The following is a 19,300-nucleotide window of genomic DNA, read 5'->3' as shown; positions in this document are numbered from 1 at the left end:
TAGTCTATGCATATTGTTATGTATTTTGTGGCCCTGAGGATTATTGATACTGCTTAAGTAGTATGTGCAAAAGAAAAGCTCCCGGAGGCCCCCCTAGAGGGACGACTTCTCTGAAAAGCAACTAGTACTGATAAAATGTTGCAACAGGCTATGGGTATTATCTCCACTGATACTGAACTTACTAAGAGGCGACTTACGCTGGGAATGTCAGATGACTCAATTCCTAACAGTTCTTCAATGGGCAGCCCAACCAGTATAAATATTACTGGTGATTTATGGGGGAGGACAGTGAGTATAGCAGCTATGAAGATTCAAATCCCGCCTCCAACACTAACCCAGCGGGGGCGCGACCAAAAGATATTTCTCGTCTGCTCAAGTCGCTAGGTGTCCTAGACAGCATCGCACGTCCCAGGTTTCATCGGCCCCGCTAGCCCCCATGGTGATTTGACTGTCCTAGACTCTACTAATACTTACCTAGAGGAGACTGCGCATAAACCCCCATGGGCGGTGGAACTCATGGAATCCTATTTTGGGAAAATCAAAGACTTTGTGAGTGAAGAGCTTTCTTCATTATTGGCGCGGCTGGAAGCTATTGAAGGGGCTTGACTCGGTTGTTCACCAAAAACAAGCTTCATTTTCACGAACTGGAGCACATGAGTGTGTCCAGGACATTATTTCCAACCGACAAGCTAATCAGGCCAAGGATGGTGGAATCCCGCAGCGTACAGTTAGACATTGAGCCCAATAATGTTTCTACCAGCCATGGCAAACGGACAGCTGGTGGGGGTACTTCATATACAGCAAAGCTTGCAGAAATCAATGTGGCCTCAACAACTGATAACAGGAGAGTTGGATAGAAGGTGTCACCTATGTTAAAAACCTCACCCCCCCTACAGAGGCAGCCAGTGTATCGATCTACCCCCGGCATGCTGCCCATATGTCGCTATTCTGAATGGAGTTCCACAGCTGAATGTAAAACAGAGGGAGGACCAATTCTATGTGCAAGTCGCGGTTGGATTTTTAAAGATTAGAGACCCTTCCCAACGGACCCTGCAGAAACACTTTGGAAGTTAGATGGTGGGAGAGCCACCCCACCCGTGGATACCCTAGTACCCACGTTACCTACACCAGGGACACCGGGTGCATAGGGGTGAAGTGGTGTCGGAAACCGCCATCGATTCCAGTGGAGGACTTCAAAAAAGTGCTGCTGCTGGAAGGGGAGAAAGTGCCTGTGGGAATCCAAACGTGGGTTCTTAAAGAGGAGTAGCTGAAAGCAGAGGGGACAGAGCCTATGTCACTCAGGAGTGACCAGGAGCCCTGGAAGACGAATGCCCTCTGATGTCGGGTGCTTCAGGATGGATGACGAGGACCTTGACTCTGCAGCTGCGAGGACCAGGTGACACTGAGGAAGACCAGGACCCGGATACGAGCTGTCCCATGAAGGATGTCGAGTGCTGAGGGGTCGGTGTCCTGCAGGAGCACCAACAAGCCTTGGCAAATGCAGATGGGGTCCTGATTAGCAGGATCCCAGTCAGACTAGTCAAAACACAGCTTAGTACCAGGCAAAAAGTGGGGGTAACCATGCAGAAGGATCCTACCTTCCTACAACGACAGTGATGTAGCTATTACTATGGAGGAAGACAATATTTGGTGTATTCAAAAGTTGCATATGACACCAAGAAAGAAGTGGTCCCTCTTGGCATTACAAATCCATACCCCTACAATGAAATAAGGCATTAAAGTGGGGAAAGGAAGATCGAGTTCGGACATTGAGGGGTAGCATAGCATGCTCTTAATCACGCCCCCGGCTTCAGTTTGATTGACGACATCCTAGTTAACGTGAGGGTCTAGCCTCTCTTGATTGACCTGACTGTTGTATCGTGCCAGGGTAGTGACCATAATGCCCTGGCCTTGGAGGTTGGTCTCCCAGTCTTCGGTACACAGGCTAGTACTGGAGAGCCTTTCGATAGTAGATTGCAAGTGACTAGCAATATGCATAGAGTGAAATGGTATGGTATGGCGCACTCCCAAGCTATGTTGGGGAAAATGCATAACTTTGTTGCAGGTAGTATTGGGGATCGCCTTGCTAAGGGGAAGAACCATGTTCAGGAGGTTGGCAGGGAAATAATTTGTTCCATTCATGATGGTTTGTTTACTGGTGTAAATTAGTGTTTTTATGTGGCCATTAATATGCCTTTTAGAAAGAGGTCCCCGCAGTCTTGGTATAATGGAGCTTGTAAGAAAGTTAGGTCTGCTCTATTATCTTCTATCAAAGACCAGAATAGCGGAGAAATCAAAGTTTATTTATTTATTTTATTTATTTATTTAATTTGTATGGCGCGTTATAACCGCAGGGGTCTCTAAGCGCAGTCTGACCAAATTAGCGTGACTGATGTTGCATTCACTTGAAAAAACCAACTATGTACCTAAGATCTGCTCCATGCTTGTTTGAACAGTACCGTTTTTAGTTTTTTTCTGAAGGAGAGTAGATTACTTTCCTTCCTGAGCTTTGGGTCCAATTTGTTCCATATAGCTGGGAGCGTATTGGAGAAAGCGCGGCCGCCCACCGTGGACAATTTGAAACGGGACTAGGACAGAAGAGTGGCGTCCGACGAACGCAGAGTCCTACCCGGTATGTAGGGGGATAGTCGGGATTTAAGGTATTTTGGTGCTTTGCCATACCGAGCCTTGTGAGCGATACACAGTCCTTTAAAGACAATTCTCTGCCGAGTTGGCAGCCAATGCAACTCCTGCATCAGGGGAGAGGCATGGGCAGTCCTGGGTTTTTTGAATATTAACCTAGCCGTATCGTTCATAACTCCCTGTAGTTTGTCCAGCAACCGCTGTGGCAAACCTAAGTAGAGGGAGTTACCGTAGTCCAGCCTAGCCAGAATTGTGGCCGAGACCACGTGTCTCAGAGTAGGGAAAGAAAGTAAGGCAGAGATCTTCCTTAGTTGCCTTAAAAGGCATATACTGGTGCCTACTACAGTGGCAACTTGTTTTTCCATGGATAGTTTATTATCCACATATAGGCCTAAGCTTTTAACCGCAGCTGCCGGTTTAGGTGGTGCACCCAACTCCCTAGGCCAAAATTTCTCACTCCAAGGGTTACCCGAGATGGAGATGGGCAATACTTCCGTCTTATCCGGATTGACTTTCAAGGAGTTCTCGGACATCCAATTGACTGTGGTTTTCAATATGTCCTGTAGCCTAGTGGATGCTCCTGGACCATCATCCAGCCGGATGATTATCTGGGTGTCATCAGCATAGTTGTACACTAGGCAGTCCATCCTGTTCAAGAGAGCAATTAATGGCTGCAGGTAGATGTTGAAGAGTAGGGGGGACAAGGCAGAGCCCTGTGGGACCCCACAGGTAATCGGAGCAGGGGTGGAAAGTAGATCCCCCAGCTGCACTCGTTGTGTCCTACCTTGCAAAAATGATGTGAGCCATGCATGTGCTGTACCCACGACGCCAAAGGTTCTCAACCGCGACAGAAGCTGTTTATGACACACGGTGTCAAACGCCGCGGAGAGATCCAATAGTACCAGGGCGCACGGTGTTTTTTCATCAGCTCGCATCCTTAGCTCATCTAGAATGGATAGCATGACTAGTTCCGTGCTATGATTAGCACGGAACCCTGCCTGATTGGTCTCCAGCAGGTTGTTACTCTCTAGATGGCCCGATAATAGAGCTAGCACGTGCTGCTCAATCACCTTAGCAAGGAAAGGCAGCTGGGAGATGGGCCGGAAGTTTTTCAGACATTTTGTATCTGCTCCAGGTTTCTTCAACAAGGGGATCAAGCGGGCCTCTTTAAAGGCTGAGGGGATCTGTCCTGTAAGAAGAGAGGTATTCAATAGATGCAGAACCTCTTCCTCTATTCCTGGCATTGCCATCTTAAATATGTCTGGAGGGCATGGGTCCACCAAGGAACCTGATTTGACTCGGCCTATGATTTTGAATAGTTCCTGTATGGAGATGGGAGATAGCTCAATTAATGGTGGAATGTTTAGCGAGGCGATAGGGTCCGGTAGCCGCGGACATTCGAAGGGTGCGGTTTCCGCAATTTCGTCCAAGATATCAGATATCTTCTTTACGAAGAAATCCTGGAACCTCTGGCAGTCCTCCTGGGTGAACTCGGGGCTTTGCTCCTTGTTCACCCTAAGCTCCGCCAGGACCCGAAAAATTTCTTTTTGCGGATTTCTTGCCGTGGTTATTCTTTCCTCAAAGAAAGCAGCCTTCCTTGATTGTATAGCTAGTTTGTACTGGGCTAAGGATGATACATATTCTTGTTTGGAGATGGCGTCGTATTTTTTACGCCATGCCCGTTCTTTCTTCCTCACCCCGCGTTTCATCTCCCTAAGAGAGTCATTATACCAAGGCGCCCCGGCTCCTCTCGCCACCTTCTTCATCCTGCGAAGAGGTGCCACCACATCAATGGCACTTCCCAATTTGTGCTGGAGATGTACACATAGAGCATCTACGTTGGTATCCTGCTCTTTGGCTGAAGGGTGGTGTTCTAAGAGGTGGACCAGTTTTTCCCCATCAAGGTTTCTCCATTTTCGGGCCATTTTCCAGCCTTTCCCAGGTTTGGACAGGGGGCCCTTCAATAGAAGTCTACCCTTTATTAGAAAGTGGTCAGACCAAGCACAGGGGAGAATTTCCGTGGTACCCTGGGCTGGCATGGTGGTCCAGACTAAATCGAGCACATGACCTTTCCCATGTGTCGGTCCCTTGACCTGTTGGGTAAAACCTAAAGAGGAGACCGCCTCCTCGATCTGTAATGCTTGTCCCTCTTTCGGTGATTTTTCCCAATGATAGTTGAAGTCCCCAACGATTACCATTTTATCATATCTTGTACACAGGTCCTGGACCAGTCTTACAAAGAGAGTGGGGAAGTCAGACGACGTCCAAGGTGGCCGATAAACCACCAAGAACACCACACAGACCGCTCCCCTCCTGATCTTAACCCCCATAACCTCAGCTCCTCCAAGGGTTTCAGAGAGGAACCTATTGGCACGGAGGCAAGACTGATACACAAGGGCTACTCCTCCTCCTCTCTTGGCTCCCTCCCTGTTAAAATAGATAGCCAAGTAGTTATCTGGAAGGGCCGCCACTAGATCAGGCACTGAGCAATCCTCCAGCCATGTTTCGGTAAGCGCAAGGACGTCTAACTCCCTGTCTTCCAAAAGTGTGAAGACCTCTAACCTATGGCTCTGCAAAGAGCGAGTATTCAATAGGCCGTAGCTCAGGGTATGTGCGTTGGGGCTGGGAGTGCAATGACGCCCTCTGATACTCCTAGGTGATATTAGCAGACCCTCGCAACCCAGCCGGTGTAAGGTAGCCGGCTCCAGGTGGAACTTACCCGAGTTAAGCTGTAGTAGGTCGCCCCTTGCATAAACCACGATCTTGCCAGGGGTTCTGGCCCCGTGCCCCGTCCTGACACGGACGGGCACAGACGGGCTAGTCTTTGGCGTGTCTTCGGCGTGCCGAGGGAGTGCCCGCTGCGCTCGTCCGCTGCGCTTCCGAACAGTAAGCATAGTAAAGGGGAAGAGGCGGGGGGCGTGGCTAAAAAGGGGCGTGGCTTCGGGTCACGTGGGGGTAACAGTGACGATCCCCAGCAGTGCGCGAAGCAGGTAGGCCCGTAATTGCGTCGCAAATCAAAGCAAAACAGTGCAAATAATACATAAGGTTTTAAGAAGTTAGTAAGCAACCCCCGGCTTCCGCCTCAGGGGTGAATCGCTAGTCAGCACCGGCCGCTACACAGCGCAGCGTTTTTCAAGCCTCCGGGAGGGGGCGTGGCTAAAAAGGGGCGTGGCTTCGGGTCACGTGGGGGTAACAGTGACGATCCCCAGCAGTGCGCGAAGCAGGTAGGCCCGTAATTGCGTCGCAAATCAAAGCAAAACAGTGCAAATAATACATAAGGTTTTAAGAAGTTAGTAAGCAACCCCCGGCTTCCGCCTCAGGGGTGAATCGCTAGTCAGCACCGGCCGCTACACAGCGCAGCGTTTTTCAAGCCTCCGGGAGGGGGCGTGGCTAAAAAGGGGCGTGGCTTCGGGTCACGTGGGGATAACAGTGACGATCCCCAGCAGTGCGCGAAGCAGGTAGGCCCGTAATTGCGTCGCAAATCAAAGCAAAACAGTGCAAATAATACATAAGGTTTTAAGAAGTTAGTAAGCAACCCCCGGCTTCCGCCTCAGGGGTGAATCGCTCAGGGGATCTCTACGTAAAGACAAATAAAATAGCCAGAAAGGAATGGGAAGTAGTGAGGCGCAAGGATTTGTTGGTTGCATCCTGGAACGAGGACCAGCGAAGGTTTTGGAACCTGATCTCAAAGGGATGCAAGGAGGGTGCTCCCCTGTGGTGTTGAATGTCCCAGCAGCAGATTGTGTTCCTCACTATAGTCATTGAAAACAGATGTAATTCTCCCTAGCCAAATCTTTTAGGTTGGCGCAACTACGCTAGGGGAAAATGGCACTAGTTATAGTGGTTGTAAGATCATAAACCCAAACTCACTGGAAGAAGTAAGTAAGGCATTTGCTATAATAGCCCCCAATAAAGCACCTGGGTTGGATAAAGTCCCAGGGGATCTTTACCAAAGTGAAATAGATGTTTGGGGGCCCACTTTATGCTAATATTTAATGCTATTATGGATGGAGCACCAACCCCTCCCTCCTGGGCGTGGGCTGAGATCATACCCATTTATAACAAGCATTGAAAATGCAATAGGTCTCGCGCCTTTGATTAAGTTAAAGCCATTTGCTTTGCTAATGGTATTGTATAGCAAAGCAAATGGTTTTAACATAATGAAAGGCGAGACCTATTGCATTTTTAATGCTTGTTGTAATGTGTTGTGGTAACTGGTCAAACGTGAAGCGCTACTTTGTCCATTCAGTGAGGTCTGCGCTATGCAAATATTATTAACAGTAAAGGGGATAAGGTTATAAGTAATAAAATAATGTTTCCATGGTCTAGCAGCTTGTAATGTACCTCCAAATCTCTCATATGTATGCGTGTAGGCACGCGTGTGCATGTCTGTGCGCGCTCACAGTTTGTTTGTATTGGTTTTATTTTCTGTATTTTCCTGTTTCATTCCTGTGTTTTCGCGTTTTGCATAATATTTACGTTTTTCAATGCCCACCATAGATGCTCTTGCACACCCACATCTGATACTCGCTGCCGAAAGCCTCTTTTTGTCAGCTAGGGCATAACTCCCCTCTCACCCAGGTCCATGTAGGATCTTACCAGTGGACTCTCCCCGTGGTCTTCCTCGCCAAGGCGGCTTTCTACATCCTGACCCTTCGCACGGACGCAGCTGCCAGGCCAGTTTGTGGTTTCAACATTTGCAGGCTGCCTTCATCCTCGGCACCTGGTGTAGAACTGCCGGTGCTGGGCACCAGCAAGACCCGGCCCACTTAAAGCCTTGCTCTACACCACGCACTGACCTCAGCGAGTACCCGCTCGGCAGACACCGAGTGGGTGCCCTTAGAGGCTGCCCTCATTCGGTAGCTGGCCTCGGTGTGCTACATACTGGCTAGCCTCCGCCTTGATCGAAGGCAAGCACCGGGTGTACCCTGAGGCTAGCACTGTTCACTCGCACAAAAATGCGACTTTCAGAATTGTGGTCGTCAGACGAACCCCGATGCACCCTATTTAGGAATCCGTACAGTTGTATTTCATTAATTCCTCGTGTCATTCATTCCACTCTACATCCAGGAGTGTTGTTAAAGGACAGATGGCACATTACATCAAGACGGAATACTTTGCACTTTCATGGAGTAAATGTCTGGGGTATTAGGACACTTTGCAGCTCTTGGAAGGACACACGGCGCAATACCGCAGCACAACAGCCTGGATAGAAAACGGCTCGCATTTTGCGTTTTTAAAGTGAACTGGAGAAGTTTACTGTGGAGGGGTACATTATGGAAGATGTTATCATTCCAGGGGGCTGCGTTGGAAAGGTTCGCCTGCTGGTCTGCTTGCAGCGTAGCTGTAAATGAAGGGTGAAAAGTAGTCTAGAATATAAAAAAACAAGAAGTGGCCGCCATTGCTCAAGAGCAGAGGCCCGCGAGTGTTTTACAGGGCACTGGGAGGTCCGGCTTTGATGCTTTTCCCAAAAAACCAATAATGACCAAATGAACGCTGTGCTACAACTTCATGCATGGCGCCCGTGCATATTAAATTAAGCGGGCACCGTGATGCATATTAAATTAAGCGGGCGCTGTGATTAAGCATGGCGCCCATGCATATTAAACTACATTGAGCGGGCGCCAAGATTATGAGCAGCGCTGTGCATAATAAAGTATAGAGGGCGCCATGTTAATGACGAAGCCCAGCCTGTCACATTCTGAAAAAGAAAAAAATGTTTGACTTAGACATGGACCGTGCTGCAGCCGGATCTCTTGTCTTTATGGGGCGATGTGTTTAAACACATGGCCCCATAAAGATAAGAAACCTTTTACGCCAGAAGGAAAGCAGGAGAGCCCGTCCAAGTGGGCCGTCCAAAAAAGCCAAAGGGAGGCGACATACAGAGCTCTTTTCCAATGGCTGGCCACCGTTTAGCATAAACACTGACGCCAGCCTATGGAAAAGAGGGGCGGGGCTTAAAGCCCTTTTCTAAAAGTCCTCATTTACATTAAATTTCGCCGAGCGAGCTGCGCATGTGCGAAGCAACGCTAACCGAGACCTAAAAAGGGACCCCCAGCAGACCCACAGAATTATTGGCCAATAAGCCTAATTGATTTTTCTCAAAAGCTATTTAACTCTATACTGCTTGAATGGCTGCAATCTTGGATGGGATAGAATGAAGTCTTGAGACACCTGCAAGGGGATTCAGGGAATGCATTAGTACAGTAGACCAGGTTTCCTGATTCCAGCCAATTTTTTTGGAAAGGCCTGTGATCTATAAATTTGAATGGCAGGCGTGATTGGGCGAAATTGGGAGTCTTGTTGCACTCTTAGTGATGCCCCAGTGTGCTGTATCAGTTTCAACCTGCATTTTTCAATGTGACAACCCTAATCCAGACATGAACCGCGGGGCTCAGACCAATCACAAAGCTTCTGTCATGCTGGAGACAGCAGCGTCTTGATTGGCTAGGGGAGCCTGGGTGCTTCTTGTATCGTGGCCAGGACAGAGGAGAGGTGGCCACCAGGAAGGTACATTAAATGTTCTTTTTTTCACCCTTTAGTCCTTTTTTTCAAATCCCCCTCCCCACCACTACTGCCCTATAGCAGCCACTATTGGATCTGACAATGCTGTTGGTAAAGTCTTTAACATTTTTCTACTTATTTTCTTAATTTACAAGTCTTATAGAGAAAGTTAAAAAGTTAACACATAGCTATTTTAGTTTTTAGACATTAGCTTAAAAAATGTCCACAGTCTAGAGTAATCTCACTGAAAAAACCCTTGAAATCGAGTCTCAGAAACAGGATCAGATTAAAAAGAAAACACATACTCATTGCTTCGGTCTGCACATGGATGAAGTTCTCAATGTCCTCTTGGAGAGTCTGGTGGGATTTCAGAGGCACAGACAGGTAACCGTAGTGTTCTCTGTTGCAGATATGCATTTGGACATCTGCAAAATAAAAAAGTGAAATGGATCGTCTTTCATATCTATTGTACAGTATTGTGTATTTCTATGTTGCTCCCCTAACTATTGTCATTACGATAAGCTTAATTTGTCCGGGAGATAAACAAGATATTTTACACTGTTCTTTTTGTAAAGGTTATTTAAAATCTACGAGCACTCTCTCCGCGTAAATTATCCACTGCTCTGGAAGAGGGTAGGTGTACCAGTTGTAGAGTAAGGCTAAACAGAGCAGCCACAGGGGACCTACCACTTGTACCAGATAGATCCTATAACAAGCATTTGATATGCAATAGGTATCGCATTTACGAGAGTTTGGGCTATTGGCAATGCAATAGATTGAAATCTCGCAAATGCGAGATCTATTGCATTGCAAATATTTGTTTGTTTGCTAGCGCCCATGCGGCGCTTTCACATTCATGGAGGCCACGCCCCTTTCTTTAGACAAGCCGCTTCTAAAGAAAGGGGCGTGGCCAAGAAAGTGAAACCACGGCATGGGGCGCTTTGACAAAAAAAGCATCTGTTTGTCAAGTTGACAAACAGATGGTTTTTTTTGGGTAAAAGCGCCCATGCCGCACTTTCACTTAAATAGCGGCCACGCACCTTTCTTTAGACGCGGCTTGTCTAAAGAAAGGGGTGTGGCCTCTATGAATGTGAAAGCGCTGCATGGGCGCTAGCAAACAAACAAAAAAAAGGTTTTCGTGGCCACTATACTTAAAACGGACCACGCTGCTAAAATAGAGAAAAAAAAGAAACACAGCCGCTATAGTTAAAGCGGACCGCTATTACAAAATAAAATAAAAGCAGGCTGCGTGCTGCGACGTAGTTGTTGGAATAGGGGCAAATCATTAAACAGAATAGTGCTAACAGCCAATATAAAGCAGACCATGTAACAAGATAAGTAAAATGTCCATTCTTTATGGGAGGTAACAAATGCAGACAAGGCGGTACCAAGGAGGGACTAAAAAGCCTAATAATGAATCGGAAGCCAGCGTTTACGAAGGACAATGACACAAACCAATTAAAAATATGAGCAGAGAGTGGGCGGGGCTTCAAATCCATACTTCAATACAGCATGCCTCGCAGCAGTGTATGCGCTGCCCAGGCTCGACCTAAAAAAGGAAAAGTGGATCACATGCCTAGGGGCAATTGGGATGCAGGGAAAATGTAACTTTGTTACAATGCATCAGAGATACTTCTACCGGGGCAGTTTGAGTAACAAATCCTGGGGAATGAGGTCAAGGGTTAAACGCATGATTATCTTGCGTGACACTGGAAATGTGAGAGTAGTTTAGTAGTTGATTTTTAGTGTAGGATCTTTTATTGAATACATTAATTAAACATATATCGGGAATTACTCAATCTCATAAGAAGGCATAAATACATCCTGGAAGGGGCTAGTCGTTTGTAGCTCAATCAAAGCATATATCTGTTGTTTCTTAATTGATCGGTAACAGGAGAGTCACCCGACTAATGGAGGAGGGTATCTAGAGTCTCTTGGCTGGGCATGTGTCACAGCCTTTGTGGGGATGGAGAGTGGGACGTAGAAAGGAACATAACCTGGGGTAGTAAAGAGTGAACCAAAGAGAATGTCACATAATAAAAGCCACAGTGGTTTATTCAAATGTATTAATATCACTAAACCTGCATAGGCATGGCAATTGTGGTTTACACACTGGGAGAAATTTGATAGTGGCATACATTAATAGCTAACATGCTAGAACAGTTTGGACACTGGCAGGGCCATGAAGCTTTACATTGGAGTGGACATTTGAGCACTAGTATAGAAATGTTGCTCTACACACCAGGGGCAATACAATGTGTATTGTTGTGCTGGTGGCAGAAACTGGCCTAGCAATGGGGCTTTGCATAATGTGGGCAATCTAGAAACTGGCTTGGCATTGGTGATTTAGATACTGGTTATAAATATGAATGCTAGTACTGCTTTGTCTGCATTTCATACCAATGCAGTGTAGATATAACAATAGTATTTCGACAACAGGGGACATTTTCATAAAGCAATGTGTGTATTTCATGCTGGAGCAGTATGGATACTAGCACGGCCATGGTTCTTTACATACTGAGGTGATGTTGATACTGGCATAGCATGGCAGTGTTGCTTTGGACACTGGGGCAATGTGGATACCATCGATGCCATTGCTCTCAAGACTAAGTAGATATTGCAAGGGCAACTGTTACACTGGTTCTTTACATACACGACAGCACAGGAACCATTGACATGCAAATGGTGGTTTACACCTGGGCGGCATCGCAAAAACGAATATGGAAATGGCAGTGTGGAAAATATTATGATAATGAGTGATTTCCCTACATGATCTTGAAGCCACTAGGTTTCAGAACCTGAATTGTTAATCCTAATTCCATGGGGTTGGGGTGTCTCTGGAGCACTTTTGGGTTAGATTTGGTGTCACCTAACATTCATATTCTTACACTTTTTATCACAAAGCGTCCGCAACCTGAACACAAAGGTCTTCTGGAGCTTCAGTAGCATTTGCTGCCACCTGTAGAAACTCCAGAAGGCGAATACTTCACGGACCTATCTATCTAGCAGAGGTGACACCGCTGATTACCCATAATGCACCAGGGAAGTCCTCGGTTTTAAGCAGAGGCACACCTTACGTCCTGGTTTTCTGAATAATAAAAAGAAAGTTTTTTACAGAGAAGTCCTGCTGGCAAAAGGTCACTTTGCACTCATTCAATTACAAAAAGGAGTAGAAAAGCCACCAGACTTGAAATAAAGAAATCAGAAATTATGTTTTATGTAGTTATGCAAAAACATCAGTGCATGAACAAACTTCTTCAGCTGCTCACCACAATGTTCATCCACACTTTTAATAGAAACACAAGTATACCGGCTTGTCTGCTGGAGAATGCAAATACGATGATATCATCGAAAGCCCAAGTGTGGTCCTTGTGCGGCGGATGAAATCGAAGCTGCGTTGACGCCTCCTTCTTCAGGTCAATGAGAAACGTCGAATGTACCATTGGGACAGGGAAACAGCCCATTCTTTTCCACTCTCTTATTAGGACATAATCAGGTGTTCTTTTGTAGTATCCCTGATATAAATAAGGAAACATACAACTTTATTCTCTTCAGTAGCCTTATTTTATTAAATTGTGCCTTACTTTTACAACAATTTGCATATGTCCCAAAAATAAAATGTAATATAAGCACATTTTAGTTCTGAAAGATGTGGACATTATTAAACACAAAGAATCATGAGTAGCAAATGATGACAGGACACTTGGGTAGGTGTAAGGGAAGATTTATTACAGAAGGGAGGCATAAGAGGTCCTTCAAAACTGCAAACCTCTTCCAGCTAATCATCAAATTTGGAGCATTCAGTCCCATATTTCAGCACTCACTGCAAACATCACTGCAAACATATATCACTCACATCACCTCCACCCCGACATATGAACATTACACCATCCGAATGTGTTGCGTAAAATAAAGTTTAGGAAGAAGCAAAAAATGAAAGACAGAAATGACCAATTCCTGGAATCAGTATTACTCCAATGTTCTCTACATAGTGCGGAACCCCCTCCTTTTAGAACCTCCAGCCTTCAAAACTGCATTTGTGACTTAATTGTACTCAATCACACTACTAGAAGTTGGAACTCATTGCCCTTTTTCCTCGCACACCACCACTTCTCATTAAATGTGCAAGAAGGAGCTTAAAAAGCTCCTTTTAAAAAAGACACTTCTGAACTGGACTCTTCCCACATATTCTTTGCCCTTTCTGTTACCAGTTCTCCCTATTGGTCTTATACTACTAGGTTACCCTGGCCGTTTGTCCTTGTTTCTTGTTATGATTTGTAACTTCCACTTCTTATAGGTCCTCCCATCCTTTTTCTTGCTGTACTCTTACCCTCACCCTCCCTTTTTTAGGTCTCGCCTTGCTATCGCGTAAGCGATCGCAAGGCGAGACTATTGTAAGGGGCTCCCAAAAGTGCTCCGAAAAGCGGATTGCATGGCGAGCACGCGCACAATCACACGCATCGTGCCGCCATGCAATCCGTTTGGCATCACACTTCAAAGGGTCCGCTTCCCCGCCTGGAATGCGCTCCCCCGACCCCGCCAAGCGCGTGCGCCACGCTCCGCCGGGCTTGTCTTGTTATTGAGAATCCCACAGTCACCACCGCTAATGGACATGTATATTTCTAGCCAGATCAAAGTATCGACTATCTGGAGTGTGACTTTTGTGAAGTTAGGGCGCCCTGTAAACAGAACGCCTTATCCGCGTTGCCAAGTCCTGTCACGTCTCTGTTCTGGAAAATGATGTGTCTGCACCGAACCTGGGCATCTTAGAGAGCTTCCCCCGCCCCCCTCCCCCTTTAGAGGGCTCGTGCCTTCAGTGTGTGCGGGTACACATTAAACAATGGTTGAAAGAGTGTGTTTTAAACATTTAAAATGTTTAGCAGTATTATTAAGACTGAAGAATGATCTTAGGAGAGTCTTTTGGGATATAAGTAGAATGTTTATAGGGATTTGTAACTTTTTTCTTTTTATGAAAAAGCAGAATGTTGGTCTTTCGGCTACGTTCATGGAATACAGATGACACAAACATGCATTGTTTGTTGTTTTGTGTTTCATAGAACGCAAACTCGACCCCAAGGTGTCAGAGCGCCTCACGTGAACACTAGTTGCATGATGCACATTCAATTTTATGCACGGGGAAATTGAGTGATTTGCCCAGGATCACAGGATGTTTGAGCCTCAGTCAGAGTCAAACCCGGTTCACCAGCATCAAAGTCGGAAGTTCAGACTTGGGGACAAATATTGACCTTTGGCCAAATTAGGAATCGTACTCCTAGTAATTCTGTTTGTAAACATACGCTTGAGGCTTCCTTGAACTGGGTCTACAGTATGCGTGCGTGTCTCTATGGATGCCCTTTGCAACGAGCTACCACTTATACAGAACCACTAACCCTTTTCAAGTGTAAAGCTGGAAATACAGACATACACTCTGGTGGTATGGCATGTTCATCCGTAAACACAGGCAGTTCTCAATGTCAGTGTTTTATTAATTTTATGATACCGTATACAATGGGATGCAGTCTGATCAAAAAAAAAATACATTCTATACTACTTATGGCTGAAAGAGCCGTATAGTAGAGATGCGGCCTTATATGTTCATTGTTGAACCTTTAGTAGTACGGCGAACTATCACGTAGTACGAACACATATATAAAAAAAAACCCTCACAAAATCCAGCTATTGCGATTTTTGTTTTGTTGGGGAAATATAAGTACGCAAGATAGTTATTTTTGGGGGAGATACATACTTTGTACGTTTGAAGCACTGAGTAAGATTCGTCTTAATCTTTTTCACAAAATAACGAGCGCCCTAGGGTGGGGTGATGTGCTCTACAGAGTGTGTTTGAACGAGGGGACCTATACAATTCTGTGCCGTACACGGTCAAACCCTGAGAAAAAAAGGTTGTTGCAGCTCAGACCTCTTCGTGAAATGGACGTCTATAGTGCGCACCGAATCCATGCACAGAGCACGGGCCGACCTCAGGTTTGTTCTGCTGTTTTGTTCTACAAACACTTCCTTTCCTTAAAATGACATATCTTGAACTCTTCCACTCGACATTGCACTGTGTTGTATGTAGGAAGGTGGATATCTGACTATGGTTGCCCCCAACTTTTTGCCTAGTGTCTAGCTGGTTTTTCGACTTAGTTGGCCTGAGATCCTGCCATTCAGGGTCTCAGGCTGCCTGCTCTCTCTTTAAAATGGACTCCATGTACCCTAGGTACATTCCCAATTGGTAAGGATCACCTTATTGGACCCTGTACAGTGTACCCTAGGTACCCAGGGCATAGGTGTACCCTAGGCCTCCCAGGGGCTGCAGCATGTATTATGCCACCCCTGGTCTGGCCTTCCAATCAGACACAACTGGCTGATCACTCAGCTGGGGCAAGGTCGTGTAATCACCCCTTGCTTAGATATAGTATGCCTATATCTACCCTTATATATAGACACATGTGTACCTATCAGTCACTCCTATGGCAGGCCTTAACAATCCTGGAGGCAGAGTGCTTGGTAACATGTGAGATGGTGCTCTAGCATGAGCTGAGCCTGTCTGCAGCTTTCGGAACCATGTCCTTATAGCTGTTCTATGATATAGCCTACCATATACTCTTAAAGTGCCTTATAATCTTAGACGGTTATGGTAACTATGGTTTGGCTTTATCGAAACATGTCGTGTAAGGTGTCTAACACTGTGGAATAATACCCCCATGCCATTTCTGGACATGAGGATATTATTCCCCCCTTCTAGAGGGAAAGACATGTTAAAATCATACTTCACTGTTAGCCTCTGACCAAAGCCTCAGCATCACAAAATGGATGCTGCTGCCACGACACAAGTCTAACCTCCTGCAGCTGGGAGTGATCCCAGCCAGGGAGGCCTGGACAATAGGTTTCCTGCTTGGGGAGGTGCTAGCACCTCCCCAGACAGCCTTTAGTGTATTGGGGCAGGGTGGGCTGAAAGGAATGAGACATGCCTGGGGCACACAAGGTGTTCCTTGCATAGTCCAGTTCAAACCGGCGCTGGGGCACTCCAGCCCCAGCTCTGGCGCGAAACTGGACAAAGGGAAGTGGGTGTAACCACCCCCTCCCAGGTCCCACCCATAAGGCGTGAGCTAGCAGGTATCCCAGCCCCCCAGATTAGTATAAGAGTGGGAGTTGGGCCTCAAGACTTTAGATTATCCTGAACCTGCAAACTTGAACAGAAACTCTGGACCTTCGACATTCGACGAAAGAAGAAGACTGAAGAATCTCCCTTGTGGCCAAGGAGTGGCTACCCTGTGCAAACAGGCACCATCAAGAAACTACCCTTTGCTTTGCCCACGTTCTACGAGGAACCGACTGCAGAGCCCGACCAGAGCCTTGACTTCCAGACTTCTCCGACCCTGATCCACATCCACAGCAGAGCTGAGATCCGTGGAGGCGACGAGCGACGTGGGACCGGCTACCTGGGAAAAGTGGCTAGTAACTTCAAGCGCAGCTTCTGAGGCACCCTCGAAGTTGTGCACCGGGGATTGAGAAGCCCCAACCCCAAGCACCATCTGCACCGAAGATCAGGCCCCCACACTCCACGAGTCCTGCGTGGGGCCCTTCTGCATTTTCCTGCTTGCCGCGTCTGTCCGGTTGCTTGCCCGCTGGCTAGAGGCCTTTGTGACGACGCACCCTGAAATCTTCTGCGCTGGTTTGGCTCCTCCAGACTGGCTCCCGCTTCTCTGCAAAGAAGAAGCACCCCAGACCTTCCTGGTCTGCACCAGAAGCAAGTCCTCCGTTCTTCGTGGGTTCCGCTTGCCAAGGCTTGGTGAGTCCTAGTCCAACTTCGATGCCGCCGACAGCAAGAGCCTTCGTGGGACAGCTCGCCTCCTGGTCCTGGTCGTCCTCGACGCTTCCTGGTCCTCCTGGCTGCAGCGACAAGCTTCACCTTCACCTGCAATCTTCACGACATCGCCTGGTTCCTTCCTGGTTCCACGTGGTCACTGGCTAGTGACCTTGACTCTGTCCCTTCTGCTTGCAGGTCTCCTCTCTTCTTGATCCCAGCCTTGGGATCCACCGGACACTCTTCACTGACTGCCTGTCAGCATCTTTCTTCAGGCATCCATAGGAGTCGACGACGAAAACCGACGCAACTTCACCCCTATGCACCCGCAGCCTGTGGGCTAGGTAACTTGGGTACTCCGGTGCTCATCATGATAGTGACTATCCTAGTGTCTAGTTTTCCAGTCTCGACTTCCTAGCTACTCCGGAAGTGTCCTAAATCTATCGTTTTCTAAACTGTACTATTGCTAGTGACTTTTACGCATTACGCGTGAGTGTTTCCACTCTGCACACGAATCCCGTGGGCCTCCCACTTCCTAACTAAAGCTAGTGTAGTGTAGCCCCAGCGATTCCCTAGGCCTAGGCCTATTCTATTTCCGTGACAGTGGTCCTTATACCACTTACTTAGTATATGGTTTGCGTGGCCCCTAGGGCCTAACTGTATTACTTACCTGTGTGACTTACTGTATGCTTAAATAAGACTGTGTTGTACTTACCTCTAAACTCATAAAGAGTGCTGAGGGTTTGACTAGAATAAATACACTTTATTTTTATATATATCTGTTGTGGTGTCCTTTCATTTGGTATTCAAGGGATTATATATGGTATCACAGCTGGCTTCACATGCCATTCAGAGTTTAGCCTAAGACTGCTCTTGTCCATGCTACCACTAGGATAGCTGGTCTATAAGGTTGACTTTACAACCAATCACCATAAGGGTATTTGGACTGATATAAGGTGTACACTAGAACTAGTGACATCATACATCAGGCCAACTTCTCACATTGTACAACTAAGAGTAGGACGAAAATGGAGCGTACGTTTCCCCCTCAGAACCGCTCAGTTTTGCGCAGGTAGATTTCTCTCAGCAAGATATCTTTCTTGGGTGTAACTTTACATTAAAACAAGATTGATTTATTTCGCGGAAAAGCTGGTCGTGTTCTTGGCTCAGTCTGCTTACGTAAACAGAGCTCTGGATGCCTTTAAGCATCTTATTTGCTAAAATATCCAGTTTTCATATTTTGTGCACCAGACGGATCCGTATCGATGTCCGCCTCGCAGTTACTTCACTCTAAGCAGGAAGCCAAGATGCATAATAAAGCACACGTGCAAGAAAACAATATGGAAACCCTTAAAAGCAGCCTTCAGCAGAAGTTTTGAAATAAAAACTATTGCCTGTCATCTGGAGTAAAGAGGGGTAAAATATGAACTGAAGACACGATGGAAAATGAAATATATTTTCAATATTCTGGCAGCCAGAGCTGTTGATAAACTGTGGCACCCCACATTTCTCTTTTAAAATCAACCAATCCCTCCTCCTCGAGCCGCACCCACTATTTACATGGGATATAATGGAAAATTGCTTACATGTTTAGTATATTTTTTTGGGTCTGCTGGGTTACGATAGTGTAATAACCCATCTGGAATGCATAAAATGGTAGACTTAGTAAAATGGGAGCCCTTTCAATGGTTTTTTAAAGACAGCCATTAATTTATGATTGACACGGTGAATTCAGCATCTTGGGATGAAGATATATGTTGAAACCATTAGTTAACCAGACCCGCCTTTCTTTGATGATTTTCTAAAGCCCTCCTTGACATAGAACATATATTGTATTGTTAAAAAACAATACATTTAGTTTACTCACTTACGAAAATAAAAATACTTCGTTTCTTAAGTTTTTCAATTTTGAAATCTAGCACTTTTTGTAATGCTTTCTGCAAACAAGCCCATGTAAAGGCCATATTAGGTTTCCATCTTTATGTTAATGTTTCATTTCACAAGTTGAACGCTTTAAAATAGGCATGCAAGATTCTTTGTTCGTATTGTATTGATCCTTCACGAATAAGGGGAGACCTGGAATCTGCTGAATGAGCTCGGGCCTCCTTGCTTAGTACAGTGTAAGGCCTTCAGAATTGCACAAACACAAATTGTCTGCCATTTTAAACCCCTTGAACAACCTCTTAAAACCACGACCACCAACGCGCAAGGGCAACACTTTACAATACCAGTCTGAACCTCACTGACAACAAGTAATTCGGAACAATACAAGACTTTAGGCTTCATCGTGCCTTCTGGGCTCACCTTCTCAAATTTAAGTGTCCAGAACAAGGTACAACAAGCATT

General features: G+C 46.2%; 1 protein-coding gene across 2 annotated transcripts in view; it reads right to left on the bottom strand.

Annotated features, from left to right (window-relative positions):
• The window catches only part of COLGALT2 (collagen beta(1-O)galactosyltransferase 2), a 319,704-nt gene that overhangs the window by 47,509 nt on the left and 252,895 nt on the right, over nucleotides 1-19,300 (bottom strand). For both annotated transcript variants that reach the window (XM_085601533.1, XM_085601531.1), the window contains exons 5-6: nucleotides 12,458-12,662; nucleotides 9,453-9,572 (exon numbers count right to left, since the gene is read on the bottom strand). In XM_085601533.1, coding sequence (XP_085457659.1) covers nucleotides 9,453-9,572; nucleotides 12,458-12,662 — 325 coding nt within the window. The remainder of the gene's footprint in view (nucleotides 1-9,452; nucleotides 9,573-12,457; nucleotides 12,663-19,300) is intronic.

Source organism: Triturus cristatus, chromosome 4_2 (assembly GCF_964204655.1).
Source record: "Triturus cristatus chromosome 4_2, aTriCri1.1, whole genome shotgun sequence".
NCBI lineage: Eukaryota > Metazoa > Chordata > Amphibia > Caudata > Salamandridae > Triturus > Triturus cristatus.
Note: the sequence above shows the minus strand (reverse complement) of the source record. Positions and strands in the feature narration are given on the sequence as shown.